The 24,933-nt window shown below is 41.2% G+C and overlaps 2 protein-coding genes across 3 annotated transcripts in view; one reads left to right on the top strand and one right to left on the bottom strand.

The window, feature by feature from the left end:
* The window catches only part of LOC122980418, a 31,753-nt gene extending 21,095 nt beyond the window's left edge, over positions 1–10,658 (top strand). For both annotated transcript variants that reach the window (XM_044348404.1, XM_044348403.1), the window contains one exon: positions 8,311–10,658. Coding sequence is in view for 1 of the 2 variants with exons in the window: in XM_044348403.1 (XP_044204338.1) it covers positions 8,311–8,461 (151 nt within the window). In the remaining variant the exon portion in view is untranslated. The remainder of the gene's footprint in view (positions 1–8,310) is intronic.
* celf4 (CUGBP, Elav-like family member 4) overlaps positions 1–24,933 on the bottom strand; it is an 87,672-nt gene that overhangs the window by 27,505 nt on the left and 35,234 nt on the right. The gene's annotated exons all lie outside the window — the stretch shown is intronic.

Raw genomic sequence — 24,933 nt, 5'->3', positions numbered from 1 at the left:
ATCACTACGTCTCCACAAAGGCAGATGAAAGGGAAACACACAGAGATCACAAAAGGAGGCAAGCCTCTCTGTCCGACCCTCTGATCATTGCTGATTCCTTCATCAACATGGCTTTTACACGCCGCTCAAGCATACACAGAACATGAAAACGGAGAATGATAGACAGGCGTAAACACAGCACACGCAGACATTAGAGGAAGATTCATTTTTAAGGATGGAAGCTCCTTGACCTTGGGAACAATATGTGTGTCAGAATACTCTCTAAGATGTGGTTGGAAGCTTAAAAAAAAATAGTAAGTGAACCTTTACGTTGAGATTATTTTGTCACACAGATTCCTCCTGGTTTGCCATCTGAAGACCATTTCTTTTGCATGCTAACTACCTCCGGAAATACCTTCTCCAACTTTCTAAAGACCTGTTGTCAAAAAACTAGTTACAAAACACATTTTAAAAGCTGCAAGTTATCACACACCTCCACTCCTCCTCCACTCCTTTCTCTTTTGCCTGCAGTTGGTTGAGAACAGCAATGCTTTTCTCACATCCATTGTTTGATCCATTTCACACCAGCCCACCTCTTCTTTATCTCCTCCTGTTTTCTCCTTCTCTCACTGGCAATCCGCCTGAACACTCGTGCTAGTGGGACGGCTTTTCGAGCAGTTTTGAATGAGAGGTTAAAATGCAAATGTAGTGCTCTTTCTGTTTTCCTTTCTATTCTTGTTCCACATCTTATTATTTTTTTCCTTGTTCTTCTTCCTCCCTCTGCCTCTGTACAAACTCGTTGTCGAACGGAGTAAATGAGTGTGCGTGTGAAAACTATTTTTTCACAGCAACTTAATGCATAAAACAGTGTTTTCCCCCCGTTTCCCTCCATCTTTACAGTGCTCTACCTGGATAAGAATCAATGTAGAATGAGAGTAGACAGGGTTTACGCTTCCCACGAACACTTTAATAGGAATCGACAGTTGAGAATTCTGTTGTCACACTGTAACTGGATAGAAAAAGCACATCATCTGCACCCCCAAATGATTTTACCCTGTCAAAACCTGTTATAACTTCACACTTGCCTGTGACATGCACTTGTACGTACACTACAGCCTCACACACACCACAGGTGCAAATGAGACACACACACACAGATGCATACGAGATCCAAACCAGATGTAATATATATTTACTTTTTCTCACATATGCACATTAACACATATACATATTCCATTTTGAGAGTGTACAAATGTTTAAGCTTGTTGCTTTTGACACAAAACATCACGGCTGACTCTGGAAATTCCTTTCCAAGCCCTGAACACAGATCGATTATCACACCACAGCTTGATCCATTACAAAAAGAGGCATTGCTAATAGAGGACAGTGCTGGGGTGAGAATCAAACGCACACACAAACAACACAACCTCTTGCGATAGTTACATAATTAGATGTACAGCACCTTGGCAATCAACAAGTTTGATGTTGCCATGGGGACTATGGCTTTGACTATAAAAAGAAAGGATCTATATGTGGAGGCGGCTGAGGGCGGAGGTGCAGAGTGAGGCAGCGAGAGAAAGAAAGAGAAGACACGGAGAACAAAAAAGTGTGAGAAAATTGGTGTGAGAGAAGTGAAGGTGTCGCTGAGGGGCTGATCAGCTCTCAGTTTCTGTGCGAGCGTGCGTCGGTGTGCATAGTGCACCTGCATGTGTGTGATTATAAGTGTTCAGTTTGTGTACGTAAGTGTGCGTGTGTATGTATGTGTGCTACTGTGTATGTAAGCTTGCAGGGGAGGAAAAAAAAACAAAAAAAAAAAACGACAAGGACAAAATGTGATAGAGTTGGTTAGTAAGTGAGAGGAAGAGAAAGAAAAAAGAAAAAGCTAACTAGAGAAAGTGTAGAGGACAATTTTCAGCCTCTCTCGCCCTCTCCCTCTAAGCTTACTGCATTGCCTGGGCTTTGCAGCATATAGTGAAGATTAGACCAGACGAGAAAGCCATAAATTCTACTTTTCTCTTTCCAGAGGTGAACATAAATCATGGCTGGTACTGGCGTGCCATCACTGGGTTTTTGCTTTTCACTTATCTAATGAAGAAAAAAAAAAAAAGAAAAACAAGTTCAAAAGCTGTCATATTCTGAACCGGGGCAGACTGCTTTCACTTTTATCCCCCCACAACTTTTGTCCTCTTCTTCAGCCTTCGCTGCGGTACAGAGACGATGAGTGGGTTTCCCATAATTGCTGCGGGAGTATTCATGAGCTGCATATCGCTGGACTGTGTGTGCGAGTGCGTGTGTGCGTATGAGAAGAAGAAGAGAGTGAGAGCTGACTTGAAAGGCCTGTGAATATGAAAGATACCTTACAGCATATGCAAATGTAAATATAGACACAAATAGCAGCATGGGCAAACACACTATAAATGCACTCAGTGAGGAGCCCACATGCTTTCACACACACATATACACACACACGCACATATAAACACACTCTTGTTTCATGAGGTTAGGAGGTGAGGAGATGGTGTTGTAATGAGCTGTCAGTCACAATAGGTCACAATAGGCCGCTCAAAATAGGTTGTATTAGAAAAAAGCAGTGAGCCACGTTAATGAAAAAGACAGATTTAAATGTATATAAAAAAAAGAAGTTACAGAGCTACAGTAAAAACAAATGAAAGTACATCTTCAACAAGCTTGCTAACATTCTTTTTCTCTGCCTTGATATACTTTGATTTGTGCAAGTCCTCGTTTCGCTGAATCTCTATAATGGAGCTAAAATGGAGGGTGCAAAGTTAGTACGACTCATAGAGTCAGAATAGCCACATTTATGTGAAATGCATCCAGTTGAAATAAACTGGAATATTTCTTTAAGCCAGTTTTTAAACCTAAAAGTGACCATTGTCAAAACAGTCTCCATGGTGGATAAATTTGAAAATGGCGGTCTTGCCTTTTAGTGTGGTCGGGGAAAACTGAGCTCTTGGAAAATGATAATGTATGGCCGGCTTAGATGCAACCTGGGGCTGTGTAGCAGTAAAGTTTGGAAGACAAGATGCTGTTACTCAAATTAATCTAAATAAAATCTCAATGTTGTCATTTACCTTTTTTTTGCCAGATGACCCTGTGATCATGCGATGCCTTAGTGCAGCAGTGTCTTCAAAGGTAGTATTTGTGAGCCACGATCAAATCACTATTTAATGCTTGTTCAGTATACAAACACAACGTGACGTCATTCAGCAAAGCACTTGCATCTACATTCCTGGTAGATTATTTAGTAACATGAAATGCATATATATACTATATATATAAGTAATCTACGAGGAATTTAGATGCAGGTGCTTTGCTGGATGAAGTCACATTGTATTCCAGCAAAAGTGAACCAGGTTCCACTTTTCTGCCGTACAACCCATCGTTTTTTTTGACCAGAGGCCTCTGTGTTGGCACAGCGGTCCCATTCAGATGAATGAGGAGGCTGCATTTTTTCATGAAAAGCTAATGTTGTTCTGATCATAGTCTTAGTGTGGGGTTTGAGTGGAAACAGAGAGGCATGAGGGACATTACGGAAGAGTGAGAGTGATGCAAACATAAAGAAAGAGAGAGTGAGAGGGAAGTAGCACAGAGGTGTCAAGCATGTCTGTAATGGCCAACTAAAACCCTGCAAGGGCTATTATGCAAAACATAACCTCTATACCCCTCTACTCTCTCCAAACTCTGCTTTACCCTGAAATTACAGGAGGGTATGAGGAGATCTAGACAGATAGATGAGAGATGAACACTTCTCTCCTCCACACACACACACTTGCGCACACATGCACACACTCTTGCTTGCATATTTCCATCAAATAATCACTAATTCCACACTCCCTGGCTGATTAAATATAAAAAAGGCAGGCAGGGAGGAAGACGAGAGAAAGAGATGAGTGGCGGGAACTGAGGAACACAGCAGATTGAGGGAGAGGAGAGGAGTAAGAGTGGAAGAGGAGGAGGAGTAAGAAGGAAGTGATACAGTCAAATCTGCCTGTTAGGCTCCGCCAAAGAAACAACAGGGAGTTTTTCAGTAAGAAAGCTCTATTGGCTCCCAGCTAGAGCCCAGGTGGGCGATGTGAATGTTCTCTCACTCCCACACACTTAAGAGTCAAAAATATGCACATGCACGTGATTGAGTACAGTATACACGCACACATGCGAGCATTGATATTTGCACATACCAGCCTGCCTACGCTCACACACCATGTCAACAACAAAACAGAAAGGAAAAGTGTGTCCTCTTAGTCAAGGACGCAACAGCTAAAATGTCAATCTATCTCTCATCTTTGTCTTTTATTACTCTCATTCATTCTTATATTCACACTGATGGCTTTAGCTATTCAGTGGTCTGTGATAATGTCAAAAGCTTGCTACCTCTGCAATGCCATTTGAAAAAAAAAAGCCAAAAGAAGAAAGATGAAGAAAAATTGAAAGAAAAATACATTTGAACTCTAATAGAATGTAGATAGATCGCATATCTTTGTCTTTTTGTCTCTCTTCATTTATTTCTGTGTCAAGTGCCAGCCCCTTTGTGTCTTTCCTCCTGCAAAAACTGAAGGTTTAGCTAAAATTAAGAGGAGCAGACTTGAGAAACTAAGTGTGTGAGAGGGTTTTAAGTAGGGATGGGCATTTTAAATAATTTCAGTATTTGAGTACTTGCATTTAATTAGTATAAAGTACTTGAGTACTCACAAAAAAAAAAATCTAACGTAAGAATAGGGTCTGAAATGAACACCCAAGCAAAAATGTGGGTATGCAAGTGTAATGTTACATAGCTTGCACTGCACATTCATTTCATTTACTTTGTTGAAATACTTCCAAACATTATGCCTGGTCACAATTCTGCCTGTAATGTTAGATTGAGTGATTCCTGACTGAAAACACTGAACATTCTTTTTATATTAAAAAAACATGATCTGCAGCTGCGCAGATTTATCGTTTTTTCTACTATATATAGATCTGTACAGATATTCATAAATGGCAGTTACATCACTGCATCCCGTCCAAAAAATGTAAACTTTTAATATAGAACAGTGTCAATTTATGTTTATATATATATAGCAGGGATGTGCAGAGGGCCTATTTGTATCTATATTTGTTGAGGCAGCAAAATTATTTGTATTTGTATTTATATTTACATTCAAATAAAACAGAGAGAGGCTTAAAAATCCTGTTTTTGTTTTTATTACGCTTTTAATTTTAGAAAATTAAAGTGTTACAATAAGTGTTGAATAAACTACCTTATGAAAGAGGTCCCCACACCGGGTCTTGAACTGGAGTCTCCCAGATCACAGACAACTGCGCTGACTACTGAGCTAAAACTTTACTCACTGCCTCATTGTAGACAGACCTTTACCTATTTATACACCCATAACACAGAGACAGCGCATTGTGTAACATGTAGGGAAGAACTTCAAAGGCGATTCTTGCTTTGCGCTTTTCATTTATTGCCTATTTTTTACAACCTAACTGTGTCAGTAGCTCAGCTTTATCTCTGGGGAACACCCCCAACTCCGGGAGCGATGTCCAAATAAGGAAATGTGCGTCATGTAGCTGACAGACATAACAGTGGAGCACAGGAGAGAGACTGAGATAGCGATGTAACCGATCTGCATGCTGGTATTTGACATGTTTTTTTTTTCTTCCCGAAAACAAATAATTTGAAAAATATCTGTACAAAATAAATATTTGTAAAAAACCCACTTTGCTGAATAACATATTTGTATTCGGGCACAGAATAGTATAATACGTTGAACGAATACTGAATAAAATAAAATTTCATTATTAATGGAGGAAAAGTTCCTTCAAATTGAAGTATCTCCAGCTGCCTATCCTTTCAACCAATGGGAGCCCAGAAAGACCAGAATAAAGAAGTGGAAAGGAGCAGTGAGGAAGGTGACAGGGTAACCTTATACAGGAAATTATTTAGATTCCTTTTGGCCATGTTCTGGTCTATTTTGATATTATCTGTTTTCTTACTTTTGCTTTGGGGTGGCTGTGGCTCAAGAGGTAGAGCGGGTTATCCACTAATCGGAAGATCGACAGTGCAATTCCTGGCACCTCCACTCCGCATGTTGTAGTGTCCTTGGGCATTATACTGAACCCAAAATTGCTCTCAAATTGTGAATATGTCTGTAAATGATTAGATCCTTCTAATCTGATCTGATGCCTTGCATGGCAGCCCATGCCATCAGTCTATGAATGTGTGTGTGAATGGGTGAATGTGGCTTGTAGTGTAAAAGCACTTTAAGTGGTCAGAAGACTAGAAAGGTCCTTTATAAGTGCAATCTATTTACCATTTACCATTTTGTATGCTGTCAAGCCAATGGGTCAAACTGTTTTTGGTCTTTGAGGCCAGTATGAGTGGACATGTAACCAGGAAGCTTTAAAATGTCCATGTACCACATGGTTTCTCATCAGTGAGTTAATTTAACCATTCCCCCACTGTGCGGCATCACAGGTTTTTTTTGTTTTGAGCAGAGGAGCTTCTGCTCACATGCAATGCTCCCTTGGTATTAATTTTAGTCCTATGCTTTGATGTAGCCCTATTGTGCCGGAATGGTGCCAAAACAGAAGTTTTTCATATTTATCTCATCTTGTGAAGCAGACTCTCTTTACATCTGGCACTAAATGATTCAAATTAACTGTTTTCCAGACTGAGCTTAACCACATAAAAGTGTGTGTGTAAATGCACCCAAGATGCACTGGAGCAGGTAATCCAATATACCAAACCACTTCAGAGATGCATTTGGCCGTAATGATGCAACAGTGTAAATCCAGCATGGTTTCAAATTCTAATACAACTACATATTATATAGTAACGTCATTGAAAGTGAGGTGTTTTGAATTTTTTGGGGTCTGTCAAATATTTTGTATTAGTGCTTTGTGGTTAAAAAGATCTAGATTGTCAGTAGCTTCCACCACTGATATGAACAATAATTGCTTGCTATATGAGACATAAGACAATTTTGGAATTAATAAAAAGTGCATGCATCATTACAACTTTCTACATGTTTGAGTAATTTTGCACTTTGTGAAAGAAATATATCAGGCTGAATATGTATTCCTGCATTGTCCTGCAGGGAGAGAGCAGATCGATTCAGTTTGTGTCACTGAGATGCATTTTAATGAAATGTAGAATAATATCTCTATATCAAGGAGACACACATTACAACCCATTGCATGCCTCAGGTGTGAGCACTGAAATAAAGAGTTACATCTACAACACAATCAGGGACCACTTCCAATTGTCAGACCTCCACCTTTAACATCCAACCTCTCTGAAAACTTCCCTTGGGATATCCCATATGCCAGGGGTAATGTTTTACGTTGTATGAGCTAAAGTTGAAGCGCTTATGCAACTCTGCAGTAGAGCAGCCTTTATTTTCATTACCTGTCAGGATAGGTATTATGTCATTCTCATGACAGCGCTGGCCTCTTTAGGCTGAGTGCATCCATCTGTGTTACTATATATCTGACTGTAATATCTTGTTGGCCGTTGGCCAACTGAATCTTGGTCTGCAAGGGTTGCTACTGTATCTCACTGTATCTCTCCTGCTCTCTCCTCTACCCTCTCCACCCCCATGGACCTAAAAATATTCGACATGGTGATAGGATAGCAGATGCTCCAGCCAACTTTTTACATCTTTTAAAATCCATGAAAAGAACTGACCATTTGTACACTTCCAAGAATTTCTGTGAGGACCAGAATCCAAATCTATAACTAAATGCACAAGTTTGTATTTCCTGTGGTTGCAAAGACATTTAGCAAAAAGAAATCTATAGATATCCAAGTGAATACTCTTATAGAGAAGTGCCTGGGGATGCTGAGGCAGAATGACTGATTTCAGGCGATAGTTTCTCCCCTGCAGAGTTAAGAGGGCCCACTGGCCCTTGGGAGCAGCCTGTCACAACTAGAGAAACTCCTGCTGGGGCCACTCTGTTGAGGTTTTCAGCTGGCTCCCAGGGGGTCCCCACCACCACTTACCCGTTGAAACAAAAATCAATGGCTTAATGATCCAAAACAGGAAATAGAATGAGAAAAAAAGAAAGTCCCTAAAACAACAAAATGTCTTTTGGCAAGGGACACTCTGTCCTGGGCCTTCATTTGTTTGTTTGTGTGTGTGTGTGTTGAGAGAAATTTGCCAGGATGGTAAGTGACTGTATATGTGTGTGTGCGTACATGCACGCGCAGCTTTGAGAGAGTGAGCTTACCCCAGCTTAGTGGCGCAAAACATATTGATTTATTGATTGCCTGTTTCACCCCCTCGCCATCTCTCTCTCTCTCTCTCTTTCTCTCTCTGCCTGTTATAGAAGCTCCAGGGACTGGAGACTGCAGCAGGGACTGAAAAAGGGACGTGAGGTTGGGAGAGATGGAAGGGGAGAGAGAGCAAGAGAAGGAGAGAAAGAGACAGAAAGCGAGGGAGGGGTGTCCCATCTGAGAGTTGATCCAGCAGCCTTTTAACCAAGGCCCCTACATCATTCAGATTTATGAACTAAGGTCACGACCAAATCAAAACCTTGACCTATCTGCGAGGATGCCGATTTATAAGCACCTTGTAGTGGGGAGTGGTGGGGACTTGGCAGGAGCTAGTATTCTTCTCCTTGGCCCTGGCTTCCCTGTGGAGAGAGCTGGATCAGGGCTAGAGAAGAGGCTGGCTGTAATTTGTGATTAGCAGACAGGTTGTGCTTTATGATATACTACCCCCGGCTGGTGCAACTCCCAGTTCAAAAGAATGTCACTGTCCCGTACCATATAAAGCATGCTGTCTCACTAAAGCAGAGCAGACTGGAGGAGGTCAAGTTCCGACCCTGTACAGTAGGGTTTTTTCAAGATCTGCTAAGTCACAATGGCTGCGTTTGTTAGCATGCTCGCAGGAAACCCTAACAAGCCCAGTTGAGTCTCCTCAAACAGACTTTGACAAACCACTAAACATTGCCACAACGTATCACTGACACATAATGACACTTAATGGGAGCTTATCTGCAAATGCTTAAGATGGGAAAATGGCATTGTGTAACTCACAGAAACATGTGTCACCATCGATTTGTACCACCTCCAGTTGCTTATATGGGGATGCTTATGACAAGCATCCCCCCATGTTAGTACAATGTCCCTTCCTAAACCTAGTCTCTCCATAAATTATGGACAGGATGAAATATGAGTCCCCATTCGACAGGACTTTATTTCCCCCTCCCAGCACAAAGAAACATTTGCAGTTTTTTTTGTTCCCCTCAGAACAAAAACAAGGTATGCGAAGAAATGAACCAAAGTGAATTGCCTCACAGACGTTAAGAAACAGTAAATAACATAGAAGGATTCTGCCAGGAAAGAAAGTGCAAAGTCACAGAGAGAGACAGAAGAGTACAGTAAGTCTTTCCATTTTCCCCTCACCAGTTGCCTCCTGGTTGTCATGACGACTTCTTATCCCGGGGCTGGTGCTGGTCCGCTCCCCCTGGAGGCAGCTGGGAAATCAGGTAGGGGAGGGCCACAGGGACCAAGACCGTTCTATTCTTAAATACACAGCATCAGGCAAATGCAATTACAAACCCGAGGAGGGCCAGAGTCTAATCTAATAAAGTAGAGGTGGTCCACGTGGTGAAAGCCTGCCACTCGCCTCAGATGGCACGCCCAGGCACAGAGCGCTGCGGCCCCCCTGTGGCACTGACTGACCCCCTGCCATGTGCAGTGCTGGAACAGACTGGATGTATGACTGTTACAGAGTACATAGCAAATCCAGTCATTCTATCTTTAGTTCAAACCCAGTGGAACTGGAACAGTTCCTGAGTGATCTGTTGATTGACTGTGAATAAACTTTATAACACAGTCTCGATAGGCTGAGCCCTGTCTCCTCTATATAATCTTTTAATTGTAGAAAATGTATCTCTGACACTTTTTGTCCATATGGCACTCCTGCGTATGAGGACACTGTATTTAATTCACAAAATATCAAGAGATTTGGATGAAATGTGAGGCTACCTGGAGTCAAAAATACTGTATGTATGTATGTCCACTGTTTACACCACTACAGTGTTTTGTCACGTCTCTCTGGTTTCATGCACTTTGCAACATAGTTCCTGCAGTATTGCGTTTGTCTGAGCTGGTGAGTCGAACAGACTCTGTCTACTCAGAGGGGTTAAAGAGTCCGATTGAGTCTTGGACGTCAGCTCGTCAGCCGCAGCCAACTCACTCAGATTACAAATGAGAGGATCTGATGATGTCGACTGCGGCCAAATTCCTCTAATTAAAATCACAATGGCTGAAAATGCTGGAACACTGGCTTGTCTTTGCTGAGGGACGCCCACTTTGCCCTTATTAAAGGAAACATAGAGAGGAAAGGTTAATAGCACAGAGCTTTGTGATACAAGTACAGGTATAATCCTATTAAGCACAGTATATAATACAGTTGTATGGACAGTGACTATATATATGTCACATACTGTATGTGACAATGTTACAACTCTGCCATGTGTTACTTTTCTGTTACACCTCGAAAACTGTCGATGACATTTTCTCTGCTTTAAGTAAGTGTTGCAGGAGATTTATGTTCTTCCCATTGCTCGATAAAATCAAAGAGCTGGAGATACTCCCACCTGGAGAAAGACAACTTTTCTGCAATTCCTCATCCAAGCTACAGTAGTTCAGTGCACATTCCCGCCAGCGGACTGAATGAGAATGAATTATGATGAAAATAAATCATTACGTGATATTAAAGTCTAATTGATGAGTTATTTACCTTGGGTTTGATATCCAGAAGGGGTCATAATTGTTATATTAATAGTATAACTAATATAACTGAAAGTCAAATAATTCTTTTTTAGTACTTTTATCAAATGTTTATTGACTGAATAATGTTTTACCACTCAACACTGATCAAGCTTCCTAAATGAATGCAATAATGACATTCCTGGATAATATAAAACACATATAACAAAGAAAAGGTATTGATTATATTGGACTACTCAAGTGCACAAGGTAGCAGAAAAAAACAAAAACCTATTAACTCACTCTCTCCTTTCTCTCTCTCACATGAATGTAGTGTTATCTACTTTGGCCACACAGGATCTCAGCACTGATGTGAAATAATTATTTCTGGCTGGTTTAGACAGTTTAAGTATCAGTCAACTTTGTGTTGAGTTAGAAGGTTAAATGCCGATAAGAAATCCCCATTCTGTACTGACTGTTGACTGAAAAACTGATGCAAAGAGACAGATATATTAAGGCTTTTGCACCTTTCAAATGTACTTTGTGCCTGGAGGCATGCATGTTATTTATCAAACAAGCTCACTGGCCTGGAAGTAGGTCTTCATGGGTCCAAAATGTTGGACCTGACCTGAAAAGGACCCGTGGAAAACCTACCCGAACCCAACGTGCAGAAATTAATTTTCAAAAAAGAGAGACCCGAGCTGAATAGACCTAAACATAACAGACTCGATCCAAAATGCAGTCAACCTGATCCACTAGGGTGTTGGACATAGGCCTTTTGACATACAGACCCGAGACCCATGGCAGTAAAAGGAGACTCCTCCATTTTATTTCTTTATCTCTTTTCTCTCTTAAGTGAAGAAAAGCCAAGTTGAATGCGTTGTTACATTGGTTCAGCTAAACATGCTTGTCACTATAGATCACTAGTCAAATAAATGAGTTGGTGCAAGGACCATGTTCTTGAGGCTGGAAGGAAGAGTGTGAGAGGTGAGTGATGCTGAGGCTGACACATGGTGGAGGGAGCAACAACCTGAGTTAATGATACTCCATGACACTACAGACATGTGCTTTTAGATTGTGATGAATTATGCAGACACCTGAAGTCTTGCAAATTCAGGTGTTCGTAAGGTTTTGATGTCTTGTGAACATGCAGCTTTGATGGAACCCACTTCTTATGGTGTCTCATGGACTTTTATTAGGTTTTCATTTGTCTCCCCAGATGTGTATTTGGTGGCTAGTGTCTACTTAAGCTATCTCCAAATGAAATTCCATACCTGTGTTTGCATACAAAGGTGAATCATCAGCATATACAGTGAGTAAAGCACAATCTCATTGACATTGACCTGGTCATTACTGAGGATGATGGAAGGCTTCCAAAACTTGTCCTGACTACATAACCTTTAAGAATCTGTTTAGCTTTGGAGCCTTTTTAATAGCTTCCCACACAACCTCCTTTGGAGGATAGAATCCATGATCACCCTTTTTCAAAACCAGGGAAAAACAGTTGCTGTTGGGCCCCTAATGACACCCCCAGACACACTGTACTTCCTGCCCCCCTGTGCATTGTGTATGTACCCTGTCACCTCCATGTTCCAAGTGTTAAGTACAGTGCACACAGCAAAACACAATATATATGGTAGCTTAATTATTTGCCCAGAGACCCTGGGACCAACCAGTACTCCTGTGCTGAAATAATAAAATCTGAGAATTAATTTGTGGTAAATTTTATTTAAGATTGCGCACTGTGTGAGCAAAATATAAACTAATAAAAAATAAAGATCTTAAAACTAGATTTTGACACAACGCCCATCTACAAGACAGGGCCACAGAATTAACTAACAATGTAGCCAATCTACATCAGTCAATATGTGTTGCAAATTCCTTTGGCAATTTTCAATCTATCAAATTAGGTGCAGCTAATAGACACCCACATGGGGCTGTTAGGGCACGTAGAGGTCTTGTTGTTGAAAATGTAGCCCTAAAGGGATATGGCCTTCTATTTAAATGAATCTACTGGGTATTCGTTAGTGTGTATTGTTATAATGAATGAATGCAGCCTCAGACCATTTTATAACTACAAATAAATAGGAGACATACAATGAGCTGATATTGAAAAGTCCAGATTTGTATTTTTAAAATTCTTGTGAAAAATCTGGATTTTTAAAACTGTTTACATGAACACTTCTTATTTTGTTGCTAGTTATACACGACAATGCAGGCTAATTTAGCGAGGAGTCACTATTAATTAATTGCTGGAACTGAGAGAAAAAAGTCTATTTCCTTACATATGGTTATGATTTCTTTGAAAGCAACCCCCTGTTGCTCAAAATATTTCTCCACATCAAAGAGGTCAACCAAAGTGTTGCCTCGAGGAATGTAAAATGCTTCACACAAGGAATTAAATAAACTCTGTGTTGCTTCTGTAGAGGATTGAGAAATGACAAGAACTGAAAGTTATTTTACTTGCCATTATTATGAGATTCATTTGAACAAGGGAATTTTAATAAAAACTATGAAAACAGCATAGGGTAGAGCTAAGATAGAGAAAGAGGAACAGGAGGAAAACACTCAGGGGAGAGAGCAAAAAGCAGAGAGAAAGGTGCAGAGAGCTGAGGCTGACATGAGATGATACATGCATGGTAATAAATGAGAAATAAAGGGAGAAAGGGAAGCAGAGAAGAAAAGAGGAACAGTGCTCTTTCCCCCAGATAAAAGAGACTTTCAAGACTCAGCTGAGTTATGCTCAGTTTACTTTGAACACATTTTGACATATAATATTTTAAATTCGACATTTCTTTCTCTGTATTTTTCTTCAAAAACAAATGAAAATGAATCAAAGGAGCATGCAAACTCAAAAGGGGATTTTTTCCCCCTATCTGAAGATGTGTTTAAACAACAACACCTCAAAAATAAAATTCTCCAGCTTAACAATTTTACTAATAGGGAAGGAAAAAACTAATCCTGTAATCTGAGCCAATCTGCACACAGGAGGCCAAACAGCCAAAGAGCTCCCAACATGTGGGCCAGATGAACCTGCTCTCTTGGAACCTTGCCTGGACAAACAAGAGAGCAAGCTTGTAAGGTCTGTGCATCAACACACCTGACACCAGCCAGGACTCTGCTCTGTAACACATGTAGGCTTTGGCAAGGTATGTGAAAATGTAGCATAATATTATTATATGGTATTGAAGCTTTCCTACTTTTCTGTACAAATTTCTCTCTATGTCTCTGTTCTTACTCTACAAGCACTGATATTTATAACAACACAAATAACTAAAAGTCCAAATATTTCTTAACAATATGTTGTGTGGCTCCCATCAACTAGATAAGGACATAAAACAATCTGATATTGTTGTTTACTTAAAGTCCCCCTCCACTAAGATATGTGTTTTTCTTAATCTTACTTTAATTGGATGTTTGAGCTTTACTGTCTAGAAGTATGTACGTGTAGAGAGAAGACTGTCTTCAACTGCTGAAGGGAGAAATTGTCTCTGTGCTCACCAAAATTCTGAGTTTAAGTTGTGTACCTACGAGGAGGATTTGTGACATCACAACTAGTTTGGAGCCAATAGTGTTCCAGTATGCAACTTACATAAGTGTGATGTAGAAACTTGCAGCTGCCAGTGCACACTGAAAATGCACTTTCCAGTCAAGTAGGAGACATCTTGTGTCCTGCAGTTAAACTTTTGAAATGAAAAATATTTGCATATTCATAGATTCTGGATTTTTCAATGAGGGAGAAGGAGGATATGTCATTTTAAGGATTTCAACAAGGTGATTTTAATTTCTTTTTGAGGAAAAAACATATCAGACACAGATTATGATTCAAGGCAGAGTATTTTATCTTAAAACAACAGGGGATCTTTAATATTTCTGCTTATAGTGGCCTTTAATGAACACCATTTCCCATAAACCCCAGACTGTCCTGGGCTACACATCATGGCTCAGCAAAAGAGGTGAGTCCATGGGTGAGTTGAGGCCGTTGCGGTTAGATCAGACATGTCTGTAATAACAGCAGGACAGCGAGGGCCGAACAGTGTAGAGGTTTTTAGACAGCAAAGTTTTCATTTCTAATAGCAAATGGTGTAATGGATGCCATTTTGTCTCAGAATATAAATAGTAAACCCGAAAATTACATTTATTTATTCACAAAAACAGGTTAAAGAAATGCTGAATGACAGATTGCATTGAGTTAAAGAAGATAGTGGAGCAGAGTCCCGAATATGATGTCAAGACTTCGGCTCTCTTTTTTGCACAATATGCAGTAACTAAACGCTGTACTGTATTATTATACACAACCCTAACTGTTCATGTGCTCAATTGTATCTTGCAGACATGTGTCATCCATTCCTGATGATGCACACAACCAAAGCTCCGAAGGAACATCTGATATGCAGAGTACAAATCATGCACATGCAAATGCATTGTTAAAAGTATATAATCGCTCTAACTCTCCCAGTTTTCTCCAACATTTTTTCTCTGTGAGGGGTGATGCTCCTGCCCATTCTAATCAGGCTACTAATTACTCTAAAAAGCCCCTAAAGTTTGCATCCTCTGACTTCACCCGCCTGACAATACCCCTGTCGTCCACTCCTCCACATGCCCTACACGAGCCTTAAGTAGATGTTAGTTCTACCTTCTCACCTGTCCTCCTCTGCTCCTTTGTTCCTCTCCTCTTGTCCTCCCTCACTCCCCTGTTGGCTCTCCTCCTCTCCCCCCTTCCTCTTCCCTCTGCTAATGAGCAGGGTAATTATGGTTGGCCCAGGCCAAAGGAAGAGGGGGAGGTGGAGGAGGAGAAGACAAAATAGGAGGAGAGGAGGAGGAGACCCTGCCTAGTCTAGCCTGGTGCTCCAGATAGCATTAGTTCTCTCCCCTTCTCTCCCTCTCTCTCTGACACATAGCCCTACGCTTAATTAAACATGCCTCAGAGGGACGCAGAGAGAGAGACCCACACTGAGAGTAGAGAGAGAGAGAGAGGGAGAGAGAGAGAGAGAGAGAGAGAGAGAGAGAGAGAGCGAGAGAGATTGGAGAAAGTGAGTTCATGTTGGCAAAGAGTTAGACGGGGGGAGAGGGAAAAGTCAGGGTGATGCAAATGCAGAGAGAGAGGCAGATAAGAAGCTGGTGATGGAGTGTGAGAGAGGGGGAGGTGGGGAGGGTGAGAGGAAAGGTGGGGAGATATGGTGAGGAGGGTGGAAGGGTGGATGGTTAGTGAGCCAGAGAGAGAGAGAGAGATAGAGGGAGTAGCTGGAGGGGGATCGGAGTGAGGTAAGAGAGCTGAAGATGAGGACATCTTCAGTAGAAAAAAGAGTGAGGTCTGATGGAGAAAAAAAAGGAATTAAAGACCGGGGAAGAGCGAGGGGAATGAGATTACTATAATATATGAAAATAATAGCAAAGAGGCTCCCAGGAGACTACGGAGTACCAGTGCCTGAGAAACCAAAGTAGTGAAAATGGCTCCTAGAAATAATATATCTGCGTCCTCATTTCACAACAGCAAGTGAGAGGGAAACAAGGCTGCAATCTAAAGCTTGGCTAGCACCATACATCTAGTGCTCATTACACTCCACAATATGAAAGTGTTAAACCGAACAAAGAACATACTGATGAGTATGCTATTTTAAAGTGGTCGGTCGTGCCAGGGAGCGCTGTATCAGCTGATGCCTGTAGCACTCACCGGACACATCATACAGACAGAAGAGGAAGTCAGGGTACGGTTGCCAGGATGTACAAATTCAGGGACCAGATATGATAAAATTGCTTCTTTTTTGGAGAAAACAATGGGTGTTTTGATGCATGTCATATGCTACCTCAGTAGTGGTGTTAAAAGGGTAAATTTATCATGGGGATGGTGGTAGGTGAAAGGCCATAGGGTCATTAAAATCAACAGGTTTTATCCCCTGTGAGCATTAGTGTGTGTAGTATAGTATCTTATATAGTATCTTGTGTGCAAAGTTGATATGTCCTCAGCAAGTTTAATGGCTATCTGTTCAAAAGATCTTGATATTTTTTGTGTACTAGAGGAGATTTTGGCCTAATGGTGGTGCTAAAATGGTCATCAAAAACACCGGGGAGCGTGAATATCTACAGCAAAATTGTTGTGATTACTTTTCAACACACCTTTGTCATGGCCTGACATAATGGATGGACCTTACAGACCAACCAACTGACTAAACATTACCATGCAAGCAGGGCAGAATTAAGAATTTGTCCTGTGATGTTCATGATCGGAGCCCATTTTCTTCCACTGTAATTTTTAAGATGGAACATGTTTAAGTATTCAGCCCCTACGGCAAGTAGCTAGAATACATGTATTCATAAATAAAAAATGTAAAATATAACGCTAAAACATACCTTTAATCAAGAGAATGAGTGTCAACATGCTGTGGACCCATGCCAATTAGTGGGCTTTGCTGTTGTGAATAATAAACTAGGCTAATAACACCACAATTATGAATGTGTAATCACATTAAGGGGACATGGGGACTGGTTTCAACCTGGTAATGATGACATGCAATTAGAGCGCAACTGTTATCTCCGGGATCATATCAATAATTCATCACCACAAGCATTTTGTGTTGCCCAAAGATGACATCCAATGATTAATAACTGGACACATGTGTCTATTTGTTCTCCAAATGATGACAGTTGATGGCACATAATTGGACAGAACCGTTCCCTCAGTTCTGATACAGACTGAAAAAGTTGGAAGAGAAATGATAAAAAAACATACAGGCCAAATAGTCTCTGAATTTAATTAGGGAATATCAGTTGCCAGACAGTTGTTAATGCTTACTAAGACATTCTGTACTTTACCACAATGACAGAAATGGAATCAAAGAAAAACTCAGAGCTTTTGTTGTATTCACACAAGGATTTTAACAGTAGTCGCATACGAATGATATATTTCCTCTTTACAACAGAAAACAGACATAATCATATAGTTCTGAAAGAATCTGAAAAATGAAGCTAAATGTCTAAGTTTCAGCAATTCAGGAGGAGATGTATGACCGCACACAGCTGGATACTCTGTCAGCCTCTATTTAAAGAGATTTATTTAACATCTTTTCGCTCCCAGGACCATGTTACGTAAGTTTATCTTCTAAAACCCAAATGAGTCAAGTTCTGTCATTTGAGGGGTAAAAAGATTCTTTGCCCAGACTCAGGGTAGAAAAAAAACAAAATAGCAATCAAACAGAGCCAAAACATTTTCTCCCACATATACAAAGACATTGTCAGTGCAGCCAACATAGAGTGAAGAAAAACCCACTGAAAGTTTAATTAAAGAACAGGAGCATTGTCATCAAGAGTCAACTGCTAGTCTCAACATCTGGGCTCTGTTGAAAGCACTGCAGCTTAATGCTGCCTTGTGCGTTGGCAGATTTTCTCAATGGCCCGCCTCACTGGTGAGATAGAGGCAGAGAAAATGAAAAAAAAAACACACACACACACACACTTCCAGGTCGTCAGCATGGCACAGAAAAACAAAAAGATGAGAGGGGGTAAAGATACAGAAATGGAGAGAGCAAAGAGCCTGGGACAGAATAACAGGGTCTGCTTTATTCACTGCAAGTGACTTTGGAATGCATTGTACTTTTAAACTTTAATGAATACAGCCCTTAAGTCATGATGTAATGAGATCAAGAGAAGAAAAATAACAGAGAAATCCCAAAGAGCGAGAGAGACAGTGAGGGTGGGTGGGTGGGGGGGGGGGAGAACAAGAAAGAAAAGAAATGCTGTGTCATTATTGTTGACTCAGCACTCATTGAGTAAACACACCAGTCATACCCTGCTCACGCTGTCCAGTATATGCACATATCCAGCTATAACTTTTAAATTACTATTGATTCACCAGTACTACTGCCTGCACACAGCTCTCAACAAAAAGATTTCAAAGTTCTGCCAGCGACTCCGAAGATAATTTTGTATAGAAGAAGAGAATCTGGAAAAGTAAGCATAATGCACAGTTGTCCACCCCCAAGATGTACTAAATCTGTGACTGAATGAGAAGCGGTGATTCAAGAAAAAAAAAAAGTTGGTCCCCCATCATCAATTCTGTTTTCCCATTTGCTTACTAAGCACATTTGAGCAGAGATGAAGAAAATACATCTGTGAATGATCTATGTTACCCATCCTCCCTCATTGTAGCTCACATGGACAGTTATTTATTGGTATGCTAATAGAATGCTGAAATAGCTATAGTTTTTAACTGCAACTCATTGTCAGACAGCATTTGTACCGTTTTACAGTCCCCTATTCTGAGTGGGTAGCTGCTTCCTGGTAAAAAAATCCTCTGGCGTACACTAAGTGATGACACAATTAAAAGAGCAACTGTGTAGTTTGTACGAGCAGTCACCAAGACTGAGCACATGAAGAACAGAGCGCCATCTGCCAAAGCCCACACTTTTTATACAAAGTATAGAAAAACATTATTTGCTCAGAGGGAATCAGACTATACGATATTGTTGTCTTTCACAATGGTCACCATGTCAGATTAGGCAATCATAGTGCCATAAATTATTGCCGTGTCTTGGTCGGGACACTGGCAACACTACAAGAATGACCCCAACCAATCATCATTCATGACCTTGCGCGAGTTCATAGGTTGTCGGGGAGGAGGGTCAAGAAATTGTCAATCATGGCTGGGACGCCTCATGACAACCCAACAAAAAGTCTAGCATGTTGGAATTTTTTGAATTTTCCTGCCTAGTTTGACATCTCCTACGACGTGTTACTTGATGTTGACCAATAGGATGACAGAGTACTCTCTGGTGCACATATGTAAGCACCAACACAGAAAGTCAAAGCTGTTCTCCAGCGGCTGTCTGACTGAACTGAGCCACGTTTCGTGTCTCAGACAGCGGGGAGAGCAGCAGCTCATCTCCACCTCCTCCACAGGCAGGAAAACCTGATAAAAAAAAACGGTCACTGATGACTGACGGCAGGTTTTCCTGCCTGAATCGATTGTGTCACGTTACAAGGCCTGTTGGCTGTTCCCGACATTCATAATCGGGCCCAACGCTGGAAATTTGTCAGCAATGACAAAATCGTGTCAAAATCGGGCTGAATTCATGTTTTCTGATCCTGCCATAAAAGGAAAAGCAGCTGTCTTTGAGTTTAAGGGAGAGTCAACATCAGCAGTGCCTTTTCCAGATGAAAAGAAAAAACCTCGGTGATGGTGACGGAATGATGCAGATATTTTCCTCTTGGACTGACTGAACTGTCGTTTATTAGCTGCAGTCCACGTTGACTTATATTATTATTTTGGAGGAGTGCCTAGATTGAAATGCAGTTATTTAGATGTATTGCTAAGTACTAATGTACAGTAGGTCCATTGGCAAACTTACTAAGCAGCAGATGGCTTTAGCTGATATGATGGTTTTGGTTGAATATTTGAGTCAACTGTAACATGTTTATTGTTATCATGTGTATCATATGTGATGTATTAATACAGTGTAGTTATTTCTCTGTCTCAGTAGAAATGGTCGTTCTTAAGGCCCAAACGCACTGAAAGCGCTAATTGACGCGCCTCATTTGACACGCGTCATTTGATGTTCCTATGGCGCACTGCAGGCATCAGATTTGAAATGCCAACACCACAGAACCAACACACATTTGTCCTGTTGTTCTTTGTATTTACTGCTGCATTATTTGGATGTAATGAATGAATGAAAAGGAGAAATACAGAGAAGGGAAATTAAATTAAGAGTGTCTGTTTTCACAGTAAATTGTCTGTTGAGTGTTTGATGGTTATTTATTTGTGCTTTAGAACATTTTTTGTGCTTTATTTATGTTTACTGAGAGTTTGCTGTATATGTTTACTGTTCATTTTATTGGTTATTCTTGTTTTATGTTTTTTTTTTGTTTGTTAGATGGTCGAAATAAACATACAAACAAAGAACGGAACCACCATGAAACAATCAGAAAATAATGTTTTATTTCTCTCATTCACTGTACCGCCGCTCCCTCTCCTCGCTCGACCAACGCTGCACTGTCTCTCTCTCTCACTGGCTGGTGCTCTCAGCTCGCTCACACTATCTCTCTCTTTTTTGGCTGCAGAAAAAACAGCTTTGGTTGCTGGGTCCTCATTTGACGCCCCGAAATCGAAACAAGATCAGAGTAGGGGCATCAAGGCAATTTGACACACCTCATAATGCTTTTGGTGTGCATTTGGCCATTTAAAACAATAGATGTACTTCAAAATGAGTGCGTCAGATGCTGTCAGTACATTTGGGCCTTTAAAAACCATCTTACATCTGCTTTACTAGTGTCAGTAGTTCATTTCATGTTGTTTGGGATTACGGGGAGTTGCTGTCACAAATGCAGTGCAAAAACACAAAAGCAACTACTTCCACTACCAAACGTGCCCCCAGAATCAATAAAAAGAAAAACGGGAATCTTAGAGATTAGAATTTAAAAATGTACTAACGTGAAGAAGCAGACATTTTAATTATTAGTGTGCAGAGAGAGCTACTCGCGGCAACCATTAACGGAGAAAATATACACTAGGTAGCTTACCACTAAGTGCTCCTGCAAGAGCCATGTCGAACTTTTAAGTCCTTTACTGCCCAGGAAGATGTGTTACTGTTCCGTAAATGAATTATTGGTTGGACTGGATCCTTGCCAAAGACAACCTTGCTGTGGAACATGATTGTTAATTAGGTCTAGATGTGCTTAGGGCTAACAAAACTGCACAAGCACCACATCTTCAACATCAAGCTGAGAATACACCACTACACTACTACAGCCTTATCTTTACTTCCTTGAGTAACTTTACAGGCCCAAACCTCTGACTAACTACCTCAAAATGTTTTGCCCTTTAGCATTAAAAGCAGTTAATGCATGCCTCAGTTTAGCCATCTTTCATAAAATGCTAATACTCTGTTTCGCAGCCGGTGGGGAATTCATTTGTCTGTTTAATTTCACAGGTGCCCTTAACGCACCGATCAACAACAGGCGCTGGTCGTGAACAGGCGGCACCATCTGTGTGCAGGGAGTGCCAATGGCCCTGAAGTCTTCGCTCTTTGCCACCAAGCACTAAGACTCCATTAAGAAGCCTGGGTCCATGCATCTTTGGCCATCATTTATTTGGCAAAGGCAATTAAAAAGCTCCCCCACGCAAAGACAGCATGTGTGGTAGAAGCCACGTCTCCTCTCTTAATCACTGGTAGTAATTAGTTCCTGCAAGCGGTATCATTAGGTATCAGCGCTGGCGCAGTTGTCACAGCCAGTGCATGTCTAGGATGACAAAAGGAGATGGAAGAAAAAAGAGAATCATCCCTGTAACAGAGAATCTGGACGAGTTAGAATCCTGTCCAAAAACGTTACAAGGTTGTCCCACGAGGAGCATAATCCATCAAAGTGATTTTTCTTCTCTCTCTTTCTCCCACCCCCTCCTGTTCCGCCCCCCTGTCTTCTTTGCAACGTAATCATTTTCCTCTCACAGGGTGTGACATTCATAAAGGATGCTGGTGTAGGTGCCACGTCTTGCCAAAGTTTGGGATGAGTTTTAGAGGTGTACTTACAGTGTGGGATTGCCAGAGGTGAGTTACAATGCTCCTCAGCAGACTTACCCTTCTAACTGTCCTCCTTGTCTGGTTTCTTTTGCCCTGCTCTCCTTTCTATCCTTTTGTCCTGTCCACCATTGATCAGTTATCTGAAATTACTTTTAAAAGATAGGAGCCCTTGGCTGTACTGCCTTTGGAAGGCCAGGTTCTCCGTACCTCCAACATTTAGCTTCATATGACACTGTTTGATCGAAACCAAATAACTGAAATGAAGACAAACAGGAGTGGTAACTAAGAACCTGAACTTGAAGCTGAACTGTGCTAAGTAGTTTGATAATGCTTGACAAAGCATTATCCAGGTCACTCAATCCTACTTTCACAAAGACAAGCCCAACCCTCCTGACTTCCATCAAATCCACAGGATTCAGGACCCTGGGAGCTGGCCTCAATGACACTTTACTAAGCAAAATGAGACACGAGACATATCGAATCTCTCTTAAAGCCAGTCAATAGTCAGTACCAGTTATTTCAGCAGGCAAATAATGTCCTTAGTAAAATGGAGCTGGAGTGTTTTGTTTGTTTCTCTGTGGAGTTCTGTTTCAGGTTTTGGTGGCAAGAACGCAGCTGTTCAGTCCCTTAAACACCTTTGGTTTTCAGCAAAACATCCTTTATTCAAAGTTTCTGGGGAGCCTCTGTGGAAAGGTTGTTTACTTATAGTCTTCACAAATATGCTAACAAGCTGTCTACATACAAACCTTATTATCACACAAACCTTGTGACTCAGTCTGGCCGCCCCTCTTTCCCCTCCCTCGGCAGATTCCTATTTCAATAATGACGCTGCAAATTTTCATTCTGTTGACGTGCGAGTGCGGTGCATGTCAGAGCACTTTGTCAAATATGTAGACCGAGTTAAAACACACACGCGCGCGCTGAAAAAGAGGTACAGAGAGAGGGTGGAAAACAAACATCATCTGACAAGTTTGTGGCACATTTGGTTCAGACAGTGTGATTCCCTCTGGATCTAGCGGGGAGAGGAAGTGTGGGAGAGGAGGGCAGAGAGAGAGAGACAGAGAGACAGACTGAGTGAACTCTGTCAGAGCAATTGTTCTTCCATGTGGAAAGGTGACAAAAGAAAAGTGTGAAAGGGCCCACAACGGGGAGGGGGTTATACAGGATGCAGAGAGAGGAGAGACAGATAGAAGGGGAAAAGGTAGCAAGAGAGGCTGTAAGAGAATGAGAGGGATGTTAAAATTTTAGATTCCAGCTGGTACAATTGTTGTTGCATAAATAACACTACTGTACTGTAAGGGATTGGTTTGGATTCTGTTGAGTCTGTCTTAATATAGTACTCACATGTCATATGTAAAGAGTTATTCATTACTGTAATCATTCCTCTTGTCTATACTGGCTGTGAAGAGATCCCTTGATAATGCGCCTACAACGTAACAGATGGAGGACAAAATCCACGGTCCTCGTCCTCTGCAAAAATGCATTTTTAAGTGCAGCTGAAACTAATGTGAGGCTTCAGCAGGCTGAGTTAGCTAAATCAAGTCAGTATCATTGTCCTGATAGTCTCAAGTACGTTTATTGGTGGTGTTTTGTCGTGAAAATGCGACTACGATGACATACCCCTCTGCCGCCACTCAGCAAGGAAACACGGTCCATGGAAACACAAAGAGAGAATTTTGTACCAGTCTGTAATTTTGGAAGATACACACTTGATTTGACTAACTTTGACTGCTAGCCTCATATTTGCTTCAGCTGTACAGACAATTTTTTTCCCCACTATTTCAGACTGCATGCAAAGTGAATTTTCACCTAGTTTTGTTCACTCAAATGTGACTGCTGCAATGTTTTTGCTAGCTGTAGCTAGCAACATACGTGCTTATATTATCTATGGAGATTGGCTGTGTGTCTTAGCGCTGCATGTTTATCAAGTGGAGTCAGTTTTCAATGAAGCTGCAGACGTGGACAGAGAAAGTGAGGATGTTGGCTACATGTTAGGTACGTCCAACCCTCTTGGCCACCGGGACGCCCCCGTGTTGAAACTCATGTGGATGTGTTTTCACCTCAATTTGTGTCATCCCAGGAAAATGCGCTTCTACTTGTGTCTTTGTGTTGACTTTATTGTAATCGGGCTACCACTAAAATCCGCTTTGCATTCTGACTGAAAACACCTTTACCATGTCAGGAAGGGATCTCTTCATAGCTGTTATAGAGAGAAAATCTGAAGCTATCCTTTAAGAAAGACATGGCACCACTCTCTTACATTGAGAAGAAAAATTAAAAAGACATTCAATAAAGCAAACTATTTTCCAGGGTCACTTCTCACAAAAGCAATACACATGCACACAGACTCTTTTCTGTCTCTCTCTATCACACACACATAAACACAAAGAACATGTTACGTGTGCTGGTCAGAGTTGATGCTCCCAGCAGTGGCATATCAGGCCATAATGAAGGCGCATTGCACACAATCTGGCAGTGTGGACAAACAATCTTTCTGTTTCCCCCCTCACACACGCACACACAGTCACAAACACACACTGTGAAACACTTAAGTGGGTGAGTCAGACCAACGCTCTTCCTGTGTCTCACACACATAAACACTCACCCAGCAGAGGCGAGGCGAGCGGCAGAGCCCCTGCCAGGTTATATGGAGGGACAGAGTGTTCTGAGTTACTGCACAGTGCAGCCACTCTCAACGGCAGCACCATACAGAGTCCA

The sequence above is a fragment of the Thunnus albacares genome, chromosome 4, assembly GCF_914725855.1.
Source record: "Thunnus albacares chromosome 4, fThuAlb1.1, whole genome shotgun sequence".
Taxonomy (NCBI): Eukaryota; Metazoa; Chordata; class Actinopteri; order Scombriformes; family Scombridae; genus Thunnus; species Thunnus albacares.
The sequence above is the reverse complement of the archived record's forward strand: the minus strand, read 5'-3'. Positions and strand labels throughout refer to the sequence as shown.